This window comes from Entelurus aequoreus, linkage group LG09 (genome assembly GCF_033978785.1).
Source record: "Entelurus aequoreus isolate RoL-2023_Sb linkage group LG09, RoL_Eaeq_v1.1, whole genome shotgun sequence".
Classification (NCBI taxonomy): Eukaryota; Metazoa; Chordata; class Actinopteri; order Syngnathiformes; family Syngnathidae; genus Entelurus; species Entelurus aequoreus.
This window is the reverse complement of record NC_084739.1, coordinates 10,531,979-10,553,096: the sequence shown is the minus strand read 5'-3', so window position 1 is coordinate 10,553,096 and position 21,118 is coordinate 10,531,979. Positions and strand designations below refer to the sequence as shown.

At 38.8% G+C, this 21,118-nt stretch overlaps 2 protein-coding genes across 2 annotated transcripts in view; one reads left to right on the top strand and one right to left on the bottom strand.

Annotated features, from left to right (window-relative positions):
- Positions 1-4,112, bottom strand: part of hif1an (hypoxia inducible factor 1 subunit alpha inhibitor) — a 42,795-nt gene extending 38,683 nt beyond the window's left edge. Inside the window, exon 1 of the mRNA XM_062058033.1 lies at positions 3,708-4,112. Within this exon, the coding sequence (XP_061914017.1) occupies positions 3,708-3,863 (156 nt within the window). The 5' untranslated portion in view covers positions 3,864-4,112. The remainder of the gene's footprint in view (positions 1-3,707) is intronic.
- The window catches only part of cuedc2 (CUE domain containing 2), a 466,641-nt gene that overhangs the window by 54,440 nt on the left and 391,083 nt on the right, over positions 1-21,118 (top strand). The window lies entirely within an intron of this gene.

Here is a 21,118-nt window from a genome sequence, read left to right as displayed (position 1 = left end):
CTACTATTATGTGGGATCTGAGCCGAGGATGTCGTTGTGGCTTGTGCAGCCCTTTGAGACACTCGTGATTTAGGGCTATATAAGTAAACATTGATTGATTGATTGATACTATGAACAGCAACATGTAGGTGTAAAAAAAATCATTATGATGTGTATGTTTTCAGATTGTGCTCGTTCTATTTTTAAACAAAGAAAACAATCTGAAGTTGTCTTTATTTTTAAGTTATCGTGACATGATTTTAACAGTCCAGCCCACTTGGGAATAGATTTTTGTATTTTTTTTTAATTTATATTTTCCGTATTTTTCGGATTATAAATCGCACCGGCCGAAAATGCATAATAAAGAAGGAGAAAAACATATAAATCGCACTAGAGTATAAGTCGCATTTTTGGGGGAAATTTATTTGATAAAATCCAACACCAAGAATAGACATTTAAAAGGCAATTTAAAATAAATAAAGAATAGTGAACAACAGGCTGAATAAGTGTACGTTATATGAGGCATAAATAACCAACTGAGAACGTGCCTGGTATGTTAACGTAACATATTATGGTAAGAGTCATTCAAATAACTATAACATATAGAACATGCTATACGTTTACCAAACAATCTGTCACTCCTAATCGCTAAATCCCATGAAATCTTATACGTCTAGTTTCTTACGTGAAAGAGCTAAATAATATTATTTGATATTTTATGGTAATGTGTTAATAATTTCACACATAAGTCGCTCCTGAGTAGGGTTGGGTATCGAGTATCGAGTATCGATTGGAACCGGGACTAACTTTCCGATTCTCCCGGAATCGTTCAAAAGTTGAAATTTCGACTCCTGTTTTCGATACCCAGTCCGCCGACCGGAAAAAAATATGTCCGCCGAACCGGAAGAAGAAGCCGCTGAACACCAACGAAGAAGCGCCCACCGCCGGAAGTGTTAGCATAGCCGAGTGAGTCAGTCAAGCTCAAGCATGGATAGCGGGCGTCGGCGGGCGAAAGTGTGGCTTTACTTTACAAAAAAAAAATGAAATAACCGCGAAATAACAGAGCTCCGTGTCCATCAAGAAACGAGTGGAGAGAGAGCTGCAGATGTACCAGGACGTTCCACCGATACTTATGTCTGACGACCCTGCTGCATGGTGGTGGTCCGGTGGAACCAACAAAAGACTTATCCTTTGCTGTCATATCTCGCTTTCTCCTATTTATGCGTTCAAGCTTCTTCCACACCCAGCGAACGTGTATTTTCCACAGCAGGAGACACTATCTGTCCAGAACGCTCACGCATCCTGCCTGAGAAGGCGGATATGGTCATTTTCCTAAACAAGAACTGTCTCTGATTTTATACTGTACCTGCTGCTAATCTGGACTGGGTTTTGCAAATTGTTTCTTTGCTTTTCTGCACCAGTTTAGCCCATCAGTGGGAGCACGGTAACATTTTTAAGTACCTGCAGCATCATACACTTGTGTGTGTAAATGTGTTTTCATGAGGTTTCCTGCAGCATCATACACTTATGTGTAAAGGTGTTTTCATGAGGTTTCCTGCAGCATCATACACTTATGTGTAAATGTGTTTTCATGAGGTTTCCTGCAGCATCATACACTTATGTGTAAAGGTGTTTTCATGAGGTTTCCTGCAGCATCATACACTTATGTGTAAATGTGTTTTCATGAGGTTTTCAAAAATAAAGCTCTCTTGAGGAAAGTGTACCCCTGGGAAAATGTATTCATAATTTATAATATTTATATTCAAGTTCATAGATTTGATATTGATATTCTAGTTGAAAACAGCCCTGTGAGGAATTTATGGTAAAGTTCATAAAAAGTTAATAGAATTAAAATTGATGGAGAATGTCAGACTATTTCATTCAGAAAGACTGTAGGTTATCTAGCTCATTTAAAATATCCTAAACTTTTTTTTGACCCTGCCTCTTAAAAGAATCGGAATCGAGAATCGTCAGGAATCGGAATCGAAACAAAGAATCGGAATCGTTCGAATTCAAACGATACCCAACCCTACTCCTGAGTATAAGTCGCACCCCCGGCCAAACTATGAAAAAAACTGAGACTTATAGTCCGAAAAATACAGTAAACATTGACTGATTGATTGATTGATTGATACTATGAACAGCAACATGTAAGTGTAAAAAAACATTATGATTTGTATGTTTTCAGATTGTGCTTGTTCTATTTTTAAAGGCCTACTGAAAGCTACTACTACCGACCACGCAGTCTGATAGTTTATATATCAATGATGAAATCTTAACATTGCAACACATGCCAATACGGCCGGGTTAACTTATAAAGTGACATTTTAAAATTCCCGGGAAATATCCGTCTGAAACATCGCGGTATGATGACGTATGCGCGTGACGAAGTCCGAGTAACGGAAGTTATGGTACCCCGTAGAATCCTATACAAAAAGCTCTGTTTTCATTTCATAATTCCACAGTATTCTGGACATCTTTTGCAATTTTTTTAATGAACAATGAAGGCTGCAAAGAGGACAGTTGTAGGTGAGATCAGTGTATTAGCAGCGGACTACAGCAACACAACCAGGAGGACTTTGTTGGAGCGCTAGCCGCGCTAGCCGCCGACTTCACCTTGACTTTCTACGTCTCCGGGCCGCCAAACGCATCGGGTGAAGTCCTTCGTCCTTCTGCCGATCGCTGGAACGCAGGTGAGCACGGGTGTTGATGAGCAAATGAGGGCTGGCTGGCGTAGGTGGAGAGCTAATGTTTTTAGCATAGCTCTGTGCAGTCCGGTTGCTAATTTAGCTTCAATGGCGTCGTTAGCACAGCATTGTTAACCTTCGCCAGCCTGGAAAGCATTAACCGTGTATTTGCATGTCCACGGTTTAATAGTATTGTTGATTTTCTATCTATACTTCCAGTCAGGGGTTTATTTCTTTTGTTTCTATACGCAGTTAAAGCAAGATGCTATCACGTTAGCTCGTAGCTAAAGCATTTCGCCGATGTATTGTCGTGGAGATAAAAGGCACTGAATGTCCATTTCGCGTTCTCGACTCTCATTTTCAAGAGGATATAGTATCCGAGGTGGTTTAAAATACAAATCTGTGATCTATAATAGAAAAAGGAGAGTGTGGAATCCAATGAGCCAGCTTGTACCTAAGTTACGGTCAGAGCGAAAAAAGATACGTCCATCGCTGCCTCTTAAGTCATTCACTGTAACGTTCCTCAACTACGAATCTTTCATCCTCGCTCAAATTAATGGGGTAATCATCACTTTCTCGGTCCGAATCTCTCTCGCTCCATTGTAAACAACGGGGAATTGTGAGGAATCCTAGCTCCTGTGACGTCACGCTACTTCCGGTACAGGCAAGGCTTTTTTTATCAGCGAGCAAAAGTTGCCAACTTTATCGTCGATTTGCTCTACTAAATCCTTTCAGCAAAAATATGGCAATATCGCGAAATGATCAAGTATGACACATAGAATGGATCTGCTATTCCCGTTTAAATTTAAAAAAATCATTTCAGTAGGCCTTTAAACAAAGAAAACAATCAGAAGTTGTCTTTATTTTTAAGTTATCATGGCATGATTTTACCAGTCCGGCCCACTTGGGAATAGATTGTCCTCTATGTGGCCCCTGAGCTCAAATGAGTTTGACACCCCTGTTGTATAGCATTGCTAAAACATGCAATATAAAACAATGCATTAAGATTGAGTTGCAGCTGCAGGATACTAGCGTGGTTACCTCATTGTTTATTAGCAACTCCGCTCGGGGGTCCGTGTGCGAAAGCCTCGGGATGGTCTTGGTGGGGAAAGAATACCTCCGCAGCTGAGTCTCATCCCAAGCCCGGCTGTGGGTGCTCGCAGCGGGGTCAGCCTCCACGACGGTCGCCGCAGCCATGCTATGGCGGTGGTGGTGGTCGACCAGCGCCCGTCGTCTGCGCAACCCCCCGAAAACAAAGCTCAAAAGTCTCCCAGTCGCCTTCTCACCAGGTTGTGGTCGACCGCGTAGTTATCACCGACACTTTCCAATTCAGAAAAAAATCCAAAAAGGCGTAAAAATCTGGCGGTTGGAGCGGCTTGTGAGCGGGAGTGTGGTGCAGTGAGAGGCTGTTTACACACTAGCGTTGACAGCCACAAAACAAACCACACGAACTAGAAGCAAGCGTTTGCTGGGAAATGCACAGCAGCGACACCTGGCGTACTGGCGACGCACTGTCCATGTCAGTGACGATTACTGTAAGATATACTCTTTGCCGCTAGAGGGGAGTGTTGCACACATTTGTTTTTGCACTTCTTACTACAAATCATACAATTGATGGAAATGTATGTTTGAAATGAAACATTTTTCACTGAATGATGTATTTTTGTCTGGTAAATGGGTTCAAAGTAAAACCGTTGTATATACAGTATTTAAAGACAGACAGCACAGACAGCAGCTTTATTATTGTCCATTCTTAACATGTACAAGACACATAAGAACTGAAATTACATTTTCGGCACAATCCCACTAAGAGCAGACATACGTTACAGGGGGACAAGACGGGACCGCCAACGGAACAGCCACTTACAGCGCTCCTTAAAAAGGTGGGAAAAAGGTGACATTGGGAAAGGGGGAAGAGTAAAAAAAAAATATCAGTCTAAGGCTGGACCCTCAGGAGGGGTCCAGACTGAGTCCGAGGAAAAAATCGCAACAGAGGTCGGGGGGGGGAGTTGGGTCCCTGGAGGCCGGCTGCCGCTATAAAGCGCTACTCAGCCCCCACAACCCCGGAGGAATTAAGCAGTGGTGAAGGGATACTTGCCAACCCTCCCGTTTTTAGCGGGAGAATCCCGGTATTCAGCGCCTCTCCCGACAACCTCCCGGCAGAGATTTTCTCCCGACAAACTCCCGGTATTCAGCCGGAGCTTGAGGCCACGCCCCCCCAGCTCAATGCGGACCTGAGACTGAGTGGGGACAGCCTGTTCTCACGTCCGCTTTCCCAAAATATAAACAGCTTGCCTGCCCAAAGACGTCATAACATCTAGGGCTTTTATAGAGTGCAAAACTGCGCACACAACAAGGAGACGAAGCAGAAGAACGAGGAAATTACAGACATGGCGGCCGAAATGATAGACTCATCATGAACGGAGAAGTTAAACAGGACAATACTGCCATCTAATGGCTAGCCACTGGAACACTGAAATTCAAGTATTTATCTTTTTTTCTATGTAAATAATATATATATATATAGCTAGAATTCACTGAAAGTCAAGTATTTCATAAATATATATATATATATATATATATATATATATATATATATATATATATATATATATATATATATATATATATATATATATATATATATATATATATGTATGTATGTATGTATGTATATATATATATATATATATATATATATATATATATGTATGTATGTATGTATGTATATATATATATATATATATATATATATATATATATATATATATATATATATATATATATATATATATATATATATATATATATATATATATATATATATATATATATATATATATATATATGAAATACTCGAGTTGGTGAATTCTAGCTGTAAATAACCACACCCCAAACCACGCCCCTCGCCCCCAACCACCCCCCCCCCCCCCCACCCCCGACCAAAACCCCCCTCCCACCGCCCACCTCCCGATATTGGAGGTCTCAAGGTTGGCAAGTATGGGTGAAGGCGTTGATTTGGGGAGGGCCGTGTGCGTGCATGTATGCCCAATTAACTTGGGTGAGATGTTGAAATGTTTTTGTGGACTGGGGCCGATCTCAAAGTTCGACACCAGGTGTTGTTGAAAAAAAGGAAGGTCAAAAGCGTCCATCTTTGAAGTGTTATTTGTTATTAATTAGGGCTGTAATGATTCGTTTCACTACGGTTCGACACAAAATTTGTGGTTACCAATACGATTCAGAGACAATATTACTGTATTATTATTATTTGATCATTATTAATGTTATTATTTATTTATTAATTTTGTGTACATATATGTTTTCAGAACAATACGATCCGAATCGATTCAGTAGCTTTTTAGCAAAAACCTAAACTTTGCAGGTGAAGTTTCATGTATTCCTGTTATTTTCTGTATGTATAAATGAATTGTGGATATAAACAAGCAAGTAAACAACCATTAATGGCCAAAACATTCACATCTTATTTGAACACTTTAGAGGCCTACTGAAATGAAATTGTTTTATTTAAACGGGGATAGCAGATCCATTCTATGTGTCATACTTGATCATTTTGCGTTATTGCCATATTTTTGCTGAAAGGATTTAGTATAGAACAACGTCAATAAAGTTCGCAACTTTTGGTCTCTGATTAAAAAAAAACTTGCCCCTACCGGAAGTAGCGTGACGTTGTCAGTTGTTCACTCCCTCATATTTTCCTATTGTTTTCAACGCAGCTAGAGCTATTCGGACCGAGAAAGCGACGATTACCCCATTAATTTGAGCGAGGATGAAAGATTCGTGGACGAGGAACGTTAGAGTGACGGACTAGAATGCAGTGAAATACATATTTTTTTTCGCTCTGACCGTAACTTAGGTACAAGCTGACTCATTGGATTCCACACTCTCTCCTTTTTCTATTGTGGATCACGGATTTGTATTTTAAACCACCTCGGATACTATATCCTCTTGAAAATGAGAGTCGAGAACGCGAAATGGACATTCACAGTGCCTTTTATCTATACGACAATACATCGACGAAGCTCTTTAGCATGAGCTAACGTGATAGCATCTGTCTCAAATGCAGATAGAAACAAAATAAATAAATCCCTGACTGGAAGGATAGACAGAAGATCAACAATACTATTAAACCATGTACATGTAACTACACGGTTAATAGATCTCAGCCTGGCAAAGCTTAACGATGCTGTTGCTAACGACGCTAAGGCTGACTTACCAACTTAGCAACCGGCCCTCACAGAGCTATGATAAAAACATTAGCGCTCCACCTACGCCAGCCAGCCCTCATCTGCTCTGCTCATCAACACCCGTGCTCACCTGCGTTCCAGCGATCGACGGCGCGACGAAGGACTTCACCCGATCATCCGTGCGGTGGCCGGTGGGCGGCTAGCATCGGCTAGCGCGTCTGCTATCCAAGTGAGTAGTCCTTGTTGTGTTGCTACAGCCAGCCGCTATACACCGATCCCACCTACAACGTTCTTCTTTGCAGCCTCCATTGTTCATTAAACAAATTGCAAAAGATTCACCAACACAGATGTCCAGAATACTGTGGAATTATGAAGTGAAAACAGAGCTTTTTTGTATTGTATTCAATGGGGAAGGCATACCTCTGTTCCCCGGGCTACGTCACGCGCATACGTCATCCTCCGAAGGCTTTTTCAACCGGAAGTGTGGCGGGAAATTTAAAATTGCACTTTATAAGTTAACCCGGTCGTATTGGCATGTGTTGCAATGTTAAGATTTCATCGTTGATATATAAACTATGAGACTGCGTGGTCGTTAGTAGTGGCTTTCAGTAGGCCTTTAGGTTGAATTAACAAGAGGAAACACTTTCTGCTCTCTTTTTCAACATTCAGTTCAGTTCAATTCAGTTCAGCTCAGTTTCAGTTTATTTGGAACGTGCATACGATACAATGTAATGCATCACATATTTCCAGTTGTTTCATTACAGCACGTCCGAAAAGGAGTAGGAAGAAGGTGAGTTTATCTAATCCTACCCCTTTTCATACCATAGCAATTTTATCCTATTTCCTTGTTCTCTGTAACATAACAGTGAATAAATAAATAGTAAATAAATAATATGCGATAGTAAGTAAACAAATATTAAATACATAAATAACCTTTGTCTTAATAATAAAAAAAAAAAAAAAGGTTTCAAGATCCATCCATTTTCTACCGCTTGTCCCTTTTGGGGTCACTGGAGCATATCTCAGCTGCATTCGGGCGGAAGGCTGGGTACACCCTGGACAAGTCGCCAACACAGATAGACAGACAACATTCACACACTATTCAGTGTTGCCAATCAATCTAACCCCAGGTGCATGTTTTTGGAGGTGGGTGGAAGCCGGAGTACCCAGAGGGAACCCACGCAGTCACGGGGAGAACATGCAAACTCCACACAGAAAGATCCCGAGGCCCGGGATTGAACTCAGGACTACTCAGGACCTTCGTATTGTGAGGCACATGCACTAACCCCTGTGCCACTGTTCAGGGTTCAAGATGTTCATCATAATTCTCGTTTTGTTTACTTTGTGAACACTTGTAGTTTGAACAGTCTTTTAAACTGAATAATATTGGTTCTTTGTTTGATTTCTTTGGTTAATCCATTCCATAATGTAATTCCACATACTGATATACTAAAGGTTTGAAGTGTTGTACGAAATAAAGAACAGTAAACAACACTTTAAGAGTAGATTTACCTGCTACTTCTGCTTTTGTATTTCTACATAAACTAATGAAATATTGATACAAAAAATAAAGAGCAACCAACATCTCTTCAGGTTGAATGAACAGTAGATTTACTTGCTTCTAGTGCTGTTGTTTTTTGGCATAGAAATAAAACAAATAAAACATTTATTAAAGGCCTACTGAAAGCCACTACTACCGACCACGCAGTCTGATAGTTTATACATCAATGATGAAATCTTAACATTGCAACACATGCCAATACGGCCGGGTTAACTTATAAAGTGCAATTTTAAATTTCCCGCCACACTTCCGGTTGAAAACGTCTATGTATGATGACGTATGCGCGTGACGGAATCAGTTGATGCGGAAGTATTGGTACCCCATTGAATACAATACAAAAAATCTCTGTTTTCATTTCAAAATTCCACAGTATTCTGGACATCTGTGTTGGTGAATCTTTTGCAATTTGTTTAATGAACAATGGAGACTGCAAAGAAGAAAGTTGTAGGTGGGATCGGTGTATTAGCGGCGGACTACAGCAACACAACCAGGAAGACAGAGATGGATAGCAGACGTGTTAGCCGGCGAACTCACCTTAACTTCCTCCGTCTCACCGACCGCATCTATGATCGGGTGAAGTCCTTCGTCGCACCGTCGATCGCTGGAACTCAGGTGAGCACGGGTGTTGATGAGCAGATGAGGGCTGGCTGGCGTAGGTGGATAGCTAATGTTTTTAGCATAGCTCTGTGAGGTCCGGTTGCTAAGTTAGCTTCAGTGGCGTCGTTAGCAACAGCATTGTTAACCTTCGCCAGGCTGGAAAGCATTAACCGTGTATTTACATGTCCCTGGTTTAATAGTATTGTTGATCTTCTGTCTATCCTTCCAGTCAGGGATTTATTTATTTTGTTTCTATATGCAGTTAAGCACGATGCTATCACGTTAGCTCCGTGGCTAAAGTGTTTCGTCGATGTATTGTCGTGGAGATAAAAGTCACTGTGAATGTCCATTTTGTGTTCTCGACTCTCATTTTCAAGAGGATATAGTATCCGAAGTGTTTTAAAATACAAATCCGTGATCCACAATAGAAAAAGGAGAGAGTGTGGAATCCAATGAGCCAGCTTGTACCTAAGTTACGGTCAGAGCGAAAAAAGATATGTCTTGCACTGCATCTAGTCCTTCACTCTAACGTTCCTCATCCACGAATCTTTCATCCTCGCTCAAATTAATGGGGTAATCGTCGCTTTCTCGGTCCGAATCGCTCTCACTGCTGGTGTAAACAATAGGAAAATATGAGCAGTCCTTCCCCCGGTGTCGTCACGCTACTTCCGGTAGGGGCAAGGCTTTTTTTTATCAGATACCAAAAGTTGCGATCTTTATCGTCGTTGTTCTCTACTAAATCCTTTCAGCAAAAATATGGCAATATCGCTAAATGATCAAGTATGACACATAGAATGGATCTGCTATCCCCATTTAAATAAAAAAACTTTATTTCAGTAGGCCTTTGATATTAAAAAAAATAAGTGCAACCAAATCTCCTAAGGGTAAATGAGCAGTTTGATCTGCTACTACTCTTGTTTTTCAATACCACTAATATACTATCTTCAGGAAGTTGGCCCGTAACTTGCTCCACTGTCCACTGTCACGTCCTTTGTGGCCTAAAGTTGTTGTATATTATTGCGTTGTGGCGTTTGTATTTGTTGTGCCTTTTGCATTCCGGCTGTAGCTGAAAGTTGTTGTGTTGTAATTTTGTCGAGACCTTTCACAGGCAGCATATTTATCCGCCATTTTTGTTTTGCTGACTGATGACAGACTTGAATAACGTTTAATTATCATTAAAAGTGTTGACTTTCATAGAAAGTCTGCTGTTCTTTAATCCAATGTTTTTCATCGATATCCTTTTAAAACGACTTTGGATCGATACCTATCTTCCAAAAGGCAAATTTGCCGAGCAAATTTTAGCTACTTCTAAATCACTAATCCTCGCCTCCATGGCGACAAACAAAGTAAGTTTCTTACGAGTATCATGCCTGCAGGACGAGGAATAGCTAAACATGCTTCACTACACACCGTAGCTCACCGGCGTCACAATGTAAACAAATGCCAATGGTGGATCTACACCTGACATCCACTGTAATGATACCAAGTATATGAGCGTATCTAGTCGATACTGCTATGATTACATCGATATTTTTTAGCATCACAAAATCTTCTTTCGTTTAAAAAAAAATTATATTATGTTTATAAACTCAGGAAATACGTCTCTGGACACATGAGGACTTTGAATATGACCAATATGGGGCGGCATAGCTCGGGTGGTAGAGTGGCCGTGCCAGCAACTTGAGGGTTCCAGGTTCGATCCCCGCTCCAGACATCCTCGTCACTGCCGTTGTGTCCTTGGGCAAGACACTTTACCCACCTGCTCCCAGTGCCACCCACACTGATTTAAATGTAACTTAGATATTGGGTTTTACTATGAAAAGCGCTATATAAATATAATACTATAATTCACAATGTATGGTCCTGTAACGACTTGGTATCGGAATGATACCCATATTTGTGGTATCATCCAAAACTAATGTAAAGCAGGGGCGTCACTAGCTTTTGAGGACAGAGGGGGCTTAGCCCCCAGGAGATGCACAGGATGCGAGCGAACGTTACGCACGAGCACACAACTTCACAAACGGCTAACAAAGACTTAGAAATTATTCATTGTTATTATTATTATTTTAAAAAAATGCACAGGACGATATGAAATGGTTCCCGGAACGATGGCTTTTAACCATTTTTTTATTTTTATTTTTATGTATTTATTAATTTTACATTTTATATTAAATGTCTTGGTTTTTCCTCCCTCTGAAAATCCTATGAAATGTTTAACAAGCCATCCTATAATAATACAACAGCTATTAATGTAACAATACAATATAACAAATATATTTAATGATGTTTTTTTTCCTTACTTTAACAATAGGCTAATGTATATTACTTTATACAGATTCTACAAGAAACACAAAACTTAAAAACTAAATTATTTACAATTGCACACACAAGGTTTCCTGCAGCTTCACTCATTGTAAAGGAAGATAATGTGCTTCGTACACCTGCAGGACCGCAAGCAAGGTTGCAGAGAAAATAAGGACTGGAATTTGAGTGATGTGGGCATTTTCTATATGAACAAGTGGAATGGATTGGATACCGACGCACTAAAGGGGCTCTCTACCTTATGCTATGAAGTGAGGGGAAACTGAGTGAATAATAACAGGTTATATGACTATTTATTTAAACTCATATTCGGGCCACTTTATAATGAATATGTCGGCATGTATTTGTAAAAATATATATATATATATATAACACCAAATTATTTAGGGGGGCTTAAGAATATTTTAGGGGGGCTTGAGCCCCCTAAAATAGGCCTAACAACGCCAATGATGTAAAGTATCAAACAACAGAAGAATAAGTGATTATTACATTTTAACAGAAGTGTAGATAGAACATGTTAGAAGAGAAAATAACCAGATATTAACAGTAAATGAACAAGTGCATTAATAATTCATTTTCTACCGCTTGTCCTTAATAATTTTGACAAAATAATAGAATAATAAATGACACAATATGTTACTGCATACGTCAGCAGCTAAATTAGGAGCCTTTGTTTGCTTACTTGTATGTTCACTTTTTTATTTGAAAGAGTACATTTGACTGCCACTGCAAACAAAACACCAATGACAATAAACACTCTAATGCAGTGGTTCTCAAATGGGGGTACGCGTACCCCTGGGGGTACTTGAAGGTATGCCAAGGGGTACGTGAGATTTTTTTTAAATATTCCAAAAATAGCAACAATTCAAAAATCCTTTATAAATATATTTATTGAATAATACTTCAACAAAATATGAATGTAAGTTCATAAACTGAACATCAAATCAAGTAGGCTATTCCATTCATTACAATGCAACAATACAATATTCAGTGTTGACAGCTACATTTTTTTGTGGACATGTTCCATAAATATTGATGTTAAAGATTTCTTTTTTTGTGAAGAAATGTTTAGAATTAATGAATCCAGATGGATCTCTATTACAATCCCCAAAGAGGGCACTTTAAGTTGATGATTACTTCTATGTGTAGAAATCTCTTAATTGAATCACTTGTTTATTTTTCAACAAGTTTTTAGTTGTTTTTATATCTTTTTTTCCAAATAGTTCAAGAAAGACCACTACAAATGAGCAATATTTTGCACTGTTATACAATTTAATAAATCAGAAACTGATGACATAGTGCTGTATTTTACTTATTTATCTCTTTTTTTCAACCAAAAATGTTTTGCTCTGAATAGGGGGTACTTGAATTTAAAAAAAAATCACAGGGGGTACATCACTGAAAAAAGGTTGAGAACCACTGCTCTAATGCATGGCATTGAATCATTTTAGTATTGATCTCTATTAATCTAACATTTGTATCTGATATTCACTATTTTGTTTACATTTTTAATGTATTTTTCTTGTATTGCTATTGATTATAATAGTAATCATTCTTTAATATTTGCATCATAGTCTTTAAAAAGGTAGAATTTTGGGGGGAATAAGCGTATTGGATGTCAAAGGATTGTGCAGGTGTACCTAATAATAAGTCCTGGTGTACCTAATAATAGGTCCTCACCACAACATTCCTATACTCCTGTTCTTGAAACACACCTTATGATGTTTCCTTGTATCTTTTTTTTTTTTTTTTTTGGTATGTTTTATCCGCTTCACCCTCACCCCAGGGGGGACTATGCTACTTTGGACTCCCCGGTGTGTTCCCATGCTCTGTGTTTCCTGTGCAGATCAGTGAGATGAGCTGAGCTGATCCCTCTGATGCTCCTCTCCTCTCCCAGGCTTTTGTGGTGCGGAGATTGACCACCCCGGTGAGCTGCACCCCCTTTTTTTTTAGGAGCTTGTATCTCTCAATCCTGCTGCAAACACAATGCTTTTCTCCGTCTGCTGCTGCTCTTTTTAGTCCCCCAGCAAGGTCACACAGGTATATGGGATTTTTTTTTTTTTTTTTTTTTTTTTGGAAGCAGATTCCACAGATTGTTGTTAATAGGAGCACATGATAGTTGTCCTCATCCTTAGTGGCTTTCTCTCACATTCATATTGACCCTCGCCCCTCTAGGTGTTGTAGGTCCAGAACCCCTAAGCCTTAAATCCTATTAGTCAGGGATTCTCTCAAGCATTATAAGTAGTTTTTTCCATTTTTTTTTTTAACTCATTGCATTATCACTTGCTACCGAAAACAAGTCCACCGCTTTCTTAACGTTTTAATGTATCAGTCAAATAAGTCAATAATAAATCCCGGTCCAGCCCCCAAAAAAACCATAACAGGAGTTTCAACATTCCAATGCTCTATGAGAAAGAGTCACTTCAAACTCCGCATTTCCTGCACGCTGTCGTCTCTCTCTCCCGCCACCTTGCGCTCATGAGTGTTTGCAAATGAAATGTGGCAGGGTCCGGCCCAGGAGATGGAGGTTCAGACACCCGGGTCGGAGGTCGCGTCACTCGCTGGGTGGGGGGAAATGTTTGCGTGTCTGAGTCACGATCAGAATGGTCGTCGTTTTCCTTGATAAATGGGAATAACGGCGAGAGAAGGGTGGTCTGTTTCATTTTATGCTGCTACATCTGGATTTGGCGGTGATTCTGCGTTTAGGGGCAGAGGTAGCGGTGCCCCACCGGGTTGCGCTGTTTATTTTCCCCTTCCTCTCTGTGAGGTACTTCTGAAAACAGACTAATGATCAGGGTCTCATAATCCCCAACCTTGTGTTTCGTTGGCCCAATGAGTGTGCTCCTTGAATTCTGCCTAGCAACAAAAAGCTGCATTTTTTTTACATAAAATGTACTATATGGTTTATTATCCTTGAAAAATGAGTCAAAAATAGAGCAGGGATATTCAATTAAAATGTTTCGGGGGGCTAAATTTCAAGAAAACTCAGAACCGGGAGTGCCGGACCTCTACCTACACTATTATTCTTATATGTATATTCCGGAGAAACCAGCCCAGCAGGCACAAGACATTGAAACAACGTTGACAACTTGTTGGATTAGGTCCTGATGTTGAGCAACTCAAATACAACATTGAAACAACATGCTTTTTGACGGTGTTTTATCAATGTTGGGTTCTGAGGTTGATTTGACCATTGAATTTGGGTTATTTCCCAACCAATATTCTACAACGCTGAAACAACATGCTTTTTGACGACGTTTATTCAATGTTGGGTTCTGAGGTTGATTTGACCATCTCATTTTGGTCATTTTCCGAACAATATTCTACAACACAAATACAACGTTGAAACAACATGCTTTTTGATGACGTTTATTCAATGTCGGGTACTGACGTTGATTTGACCATTGAATTTTGGTCATTTTCCAACCAAATATTCTACAACACAAATACAACGTTGAAACAACATGCTTTTTGATGACGTTTATTCAATGTCGGGTACTGACGTTGATTTGACAATTGAATTTTGGTAATTTTACAACCAATATTCTACAACACAAATCTAACATTGAAACAACATGCTTTTTGACGACGTTTATTCAATGTTGGGTTCTGACATTGATTTGACCATTGAATTTTGGTCATTTTCCAACCAATATTCTACCACACAAATACACAGTTGAAAGAACATGCTTTTTGATGACGTTTATTCAATGTCAGATGCTAACGTTGATTTGACCATTGAATTTTGGTCATTTTACAACCTATACTCTACAACACAATACAACGTTGAAACAAAATGCTTTTTGACGACGTTCATTCAATGTCAGGTTCTGACGTTGATTTGACCATTGAATTTTGGTCCTTTTCCGACCAATATTCTTGAACACAAATACAACGTTGAAACAACATGCTTTTTGACGACATTCCTTGGGTTCTGACGTTGATTTGACTATTGAATTTTGATCATTTTCCGACCAATATTCTACAACACAAATACAACGTTGAAACAACATGCTTTTTGACGACATTCCTTGGGTTCTGACGTTGATTTGACTATTGAATTTTGATCATTTTCCAACCAAATATTCTACAACACAAATACAACGTTGAAACAACATGTTTTTTGACGATGTTCATTCAATGTTGGGTTCTGACGTTGATATGACCATTGAATTTTGGTCATTTTCCGACCAATATTCTACTACACAAATACAACCTTGAAACAACATGCTTTTTGACGACATTCCTTGGGTTCTGACGTTGATTTGACTATTGAATTTTGGTCATTTTCCAACCAAATATTCTACAACACAAATACAACGTTGAAACAACATGCTTTTTGATTACGTTTATTCAATGTCGGGTACTGACGTTGATTTGACAATTGAATTTTGGTAATTTTACAACCAATATTCTACAACACAAATCTAACGTTGAAACAACATGCTTTTTGACGACGTTTATTCAATGTTGGGTTCTGACATTGATTTGACCATTGAATTTTGGTCATTTTCCAACCAATATTCTACCACACAAATACACAGTTGAAAGAACATGCTTTTTGATGACGTTTATTCAATGTCAGATGCTAACGTTGATTTGACCATTGAATTTTGGTAATTTTACAACCAATACTCTACAACACAATACAACGTTGAAACAAAATGCTTTTTGACGACGTTCATTCAATGTCAGGTTCTGACGTTGATTTGACCATTGAATTTTGATCATTTTCCGACCAATATTCTACAACACAAATACAACGTTGAAACAACATGCTTTTTGACGACATTCCTTGGGTTCTGACGTTGATTTGACTATTGAATTTCGGTCATTTTCCAACCAAATATTCTACAACACAAATACAACGTTGAAACAACATGCTTTTTGTCGATGTTCATTCAATGTTGGGTTCTGACGTTGATATGACCATTGAATTTTGGTCATTTTCCCACCAATATTCTACAACACAAATACAACGTTGAAACAACATGCTTTTTGACGACATTCCTTGGGTTCTGACGTTGATTTGACTATTGAATTTTGGTCATTTTCCAACCAAATATTCTACAACACAAATACAACGTTGAAACAACATGCTTTTTCACATTGTTTACTCAATGTCAGCTTGTGACGTTGATTTGACCATTGAATTTTGGTCATTTTCCAACCAAATATTCTACAACACAAATACAACGTTGAAACAACATGCTTTTTGATGACGTTTATTCAATTTCGGGTACTGACGTTGATTTGACAATTGAATTTTGGTAATTTTACAACCAATATTCTACAACACAAATCTAACGTTGAAACAACATGCTTTTTGACGACGTTTATTCAATGTTGGGTTCTGACATTGATTTGACCATTGAATTTTGGTCATTTTCCAACCAATATTCTACAACACAAATACACAGTTGAAAGAACATGCTTTTTGATGACGTTTATTCAATGTCAGATTCTAACGTTGATTTGACCATTGAATTTTGGTAATTTTACAACCAATACTCTACAACACAAATACAACGTTGAAACAAAATGCTTTTTGACGAAGTTCATTCAAAGTCAGGTTCTCACGTTGATTTGACCATTGAATTTTGGTCATTTTCCGACCAATATTCTACAACACAAATACAACGTTGAAACAACATGCTTTTTGACGACATTCCTTGGGTTCTGACATTGATTTGACTATTGAATTTTGGTAATTGTCCAACCAAATATTCTACAACACAAATACAATGTTGAAACAACATGCTTTTTGATGACGTTCATTCAATGTTGGGTTCTGACGTTGATATGATCATTGAATTTTGGTAACTGTCCAACCAATATTCTACAACACAAATACAACGTTGAAACAACATGCTTTTTGACGTTTATTCAATGTTAGGTTGTGACATTGATTTGACCATTGAATTTTGGTCATTTTCTGACCAATATTATACAACACAAATACAACGTTGAAACAACATGATTTTTGACGAAGTTCATTCAATGTCAGGTTCTCACGTTGATTTGACCATTGAATTTTGGTCATTTTCCGACCAATATTCTACAACACAAATACAACGTTGAAACAACATGCTTTTTGACGACATTCCTTGGGTTCTGACATTGATTTGACTATTGAATTTTGGTAATTGTCCAACCAAATATTCTACAACACAAATACAATGTTGAAACAACATGCTTTTTGATGACGTTCATTCAATGTTGGGTTCTGACGTTGATATGATCATTGAATTTTGGTAACTGTCCAACCAATATTCTACAACACAAATACAACGTTGAAACAACATGCTTTTTGACGTTTATTCAATTTTAGGTTGTGACATTGATTTGACCATTGAATTTTGGTCATTTTCTGACCAATATTATACAACACAAATACAACGTTGAAACAACATGATTTTTGACGACGTTCATTCAATGTCGGGTTCTGACGTTGATTTTATTATTGAATTTTGGTCATTTTCTGACCAATATTCTACAACACAAATACAACGTTGAAACAACATGCTTTTTGACGACGTTTATTCAATGTTGGGTTCTGAGGTTGATATGACCATCTCATTTTGGTCATTTTCCGAACAATATTCTACAACACAAATACAACGTTGAAACAACATGCTTTTTGATGATGTTTATTCAATGTCGGGTACTAACGTTATTTTGACCATTGAATTTTGGTAATTTTACAACCAATATTGTATAACACAAATCTAACGTTGAAACAACATGCTTTTTGACGACGTTAATTCAATGTTGGGTTCTGACATTGATTTGACCATTGAATTTTGGTCATTTTCCGACCAATATTCTACAACACAAATACAATGTTGAAACAACGTGCTTTTTGACGACATTCCTTGGGTTCTGACGTTGATTTGACTATTGAATTTTGGTCATTTTCCAACCAAATATTCTACAACACAAATACAATGTTGAAACAACATGCTTTTTGATGACGTTTATTCAATGTTGGGTTCTGACGTTGATTTGACCATTGAATTTTGGTAACTGTCCAACCAATATTCTACAACACAAATACAACGTTGAAACAACATGCTTTTTGACGTTTATTCAATGTTAGGTTGTGACATTGATTTGACAATTGAATTTTGGTCATTTTCTGACCAATATTCTACAACACAAATACAACGTTGAAACAACATGCTTTTTGACGACGTTTATTCAATGTTGGGTTCTGACGTTGATTTGACCATTCAAATTTGGTCATTTCCCAACCAACAACGTGGACCCTAACGTTAGACATGAACGTTGTTTCAATTTACGAATACAACTATTTCGCAACATTGTTTCAAAGTCAGTTTAATCAACGTTCTATCATCGTCTTGTACCTGCTGGGAGCGTCCTCTACAGTAGACATTTGATTTTGGTTATTCAGATGGATGGATTATTTATTTTGTTAGAGTTTGAGGAGCGCTCTGCTGTTTTCAGAAAAAGCTAGTCAAGAATCATCTCCATGACGGCACTCTAGTGCTTTTTTTTTTTAGAATCTGCTGCAAAAATGTGAGTCTCTCACAAGTTTTTTGAGCTGAACTCGCTCAGTTGAATAGCCCAAATGATGAAAAAGAGAGGACCGAAAACGGAACAATGAGGAACACTACTCGTATAACCGATGAAGATGAACAAATGACTACTGACTGCATCTGAAGTAAACAATTGATTGATTGATTGAAACTTTTATTAGTAGATTGCACAGTGCAGTACATATTCCGTACAATTGACCACTAAATGGTAACACCCGAATACGTTTTTCAACTTGTTTAAGTCGGGGTCCACTTAAATTGATAGATATATACTATCATCATAATACATAATACAGTCATCACACAAGATAAACATCAGAGTATATACATTGAATTATTTACATTATTTACAATCCGGGGTGGCGGGGGGTTAGGTTTGGTTGATATCAATACTTCAGCCATCAGCAATTCCATCATCAGAGAAATGGACATTGGAACTGTGTAGGACTAACTTGGTAGGATATGTACAGCAAGTAGTGGACATAGAGATAGAGATCAGAGAGCATATAAATAAGAATAAGTATCTACATTTGATTATTTACATTTGATTATTTACAATCCGGGGAGGTGGGATGTGAAAGGAAGCTTGTTAGTTTACGGTTGAAGTTGCCTGGAGGTGTTCTTTTAGTGCGGTTTTGAAGGAGGATAGAGATGCCCTTTCTTTTACACCTGTTGGGAGTGCATTCCATATTGATGTGGCATAGAAGGAGAATGAGTTAAGACCTTTGTTAGATCGGAATCTGGGTTTAACGTGGTTAGTGGAGCTCCCCCTGGTGTTGTGGTTATGGCGGTCATTTAGGTTAAGGAAGTAGTTTGTAGTTTGATAAGCTATGTGACAATACCTTAGTTACATAAATCACATTATGAAACAAAAATTGTGACTGCCAAAAAGGAGAAGACTTAAAGGGGAGCCCTGAGGAACACCTCAGTTCACAATTTTTGGATCCCAGTGTTCTATGTTTGCTAGCAAGGTTAAAATGTCAATGCGAGGATCTTCCAATGTGTTTGCACTGGTCCAAGTTCTTCTATACAACACGAACAGTCTACTGTCTTTAAGAGTTTGTTGCAAAAATGTTTGTCTCCCGAGTTTGGTTCAAAACTCCAGGGGCAGTATGGCATCATTCCCGGACCATATTTGGCCCCTGGACCGCTAGTTGAAAAGTCCTGACATACAGTTTGTATCGTCAAAATTGCTAGCAACACAATCGAGTACCAAGATAAACGTCTTGCCTTGATAGTGGTAGGGGTCATGGTTAGGGGCTGCATGAGTGCACTCATGCAGCTACGGTTTTGAAAGCGAAACATGTATTCCAACACGTTAAAAACACCTCAACAAGTTCATTATTGTTTAGGCAGTTACATACTCCCGCATATTTTCAAAAGTCTGTGTTTTTATGTATGTCAGTGAATGAGAAGGTACTTCATACTACATTTTACCGCATTTCTCCATACACAAGATTCATAGTCGTGCTGTCTTGTAAACAGTCGTACTGAGACCGAATCCCGTGGGGAACATATGTACCTTTATTGGTTCAGCTATCTTTGATGTATAATGTTTTATGTATAATTGTAATTGTAATGTTTAATGCGTATGTGACAGTCTGTTGCTGTCGGGGTTTCATGGACCACCAAGGACTGACATGACCGCAAGCAGTTTGTGACTTTGTTTATTTTTCAATAGTACTCAGTCTCTGGTCGGGTCGCTTTTCAGCTCCTTCCTCTTTCACTGCTCGCTCTTCCGGTCGCTTTTCAGCCTCCCGCGTTGTCGTCTGTCCCTCGCTCTCTGTTGATTTCGCGCTGCATGTGCTCGCGTCTCTCCAGCTCCTTCTGCCCCGTCGTTCTCGGCTGCCGGCCTTTTACACACTGTGAGGGGATTACACAATTGTGCGCAGCCGGGCAATCCACGCACATGATGTTTATTACGGCAATGATCCCGGCGCGCCCCGCCTCGCCGCTGGCCCGCCGGCCACGCCTCCCCACAGTGTAATTATAATTGTATGATTACAAAACCCCAAACCAGTGATAGCGAGTATGACCAGACTGTCTTGAAAAAGTAATACTGAAGGGGAAAGAAGACCAGGATGACCAAAAGCCAAGTGGATTGACAGGATCAAATCCTTTGTTGGTCAACTCCTATCAAATGTTTACCAACTCGCAGCTGATTGTAATAAGTGGGGGTCAATCATGGAAGTCATGAGCTGTCAG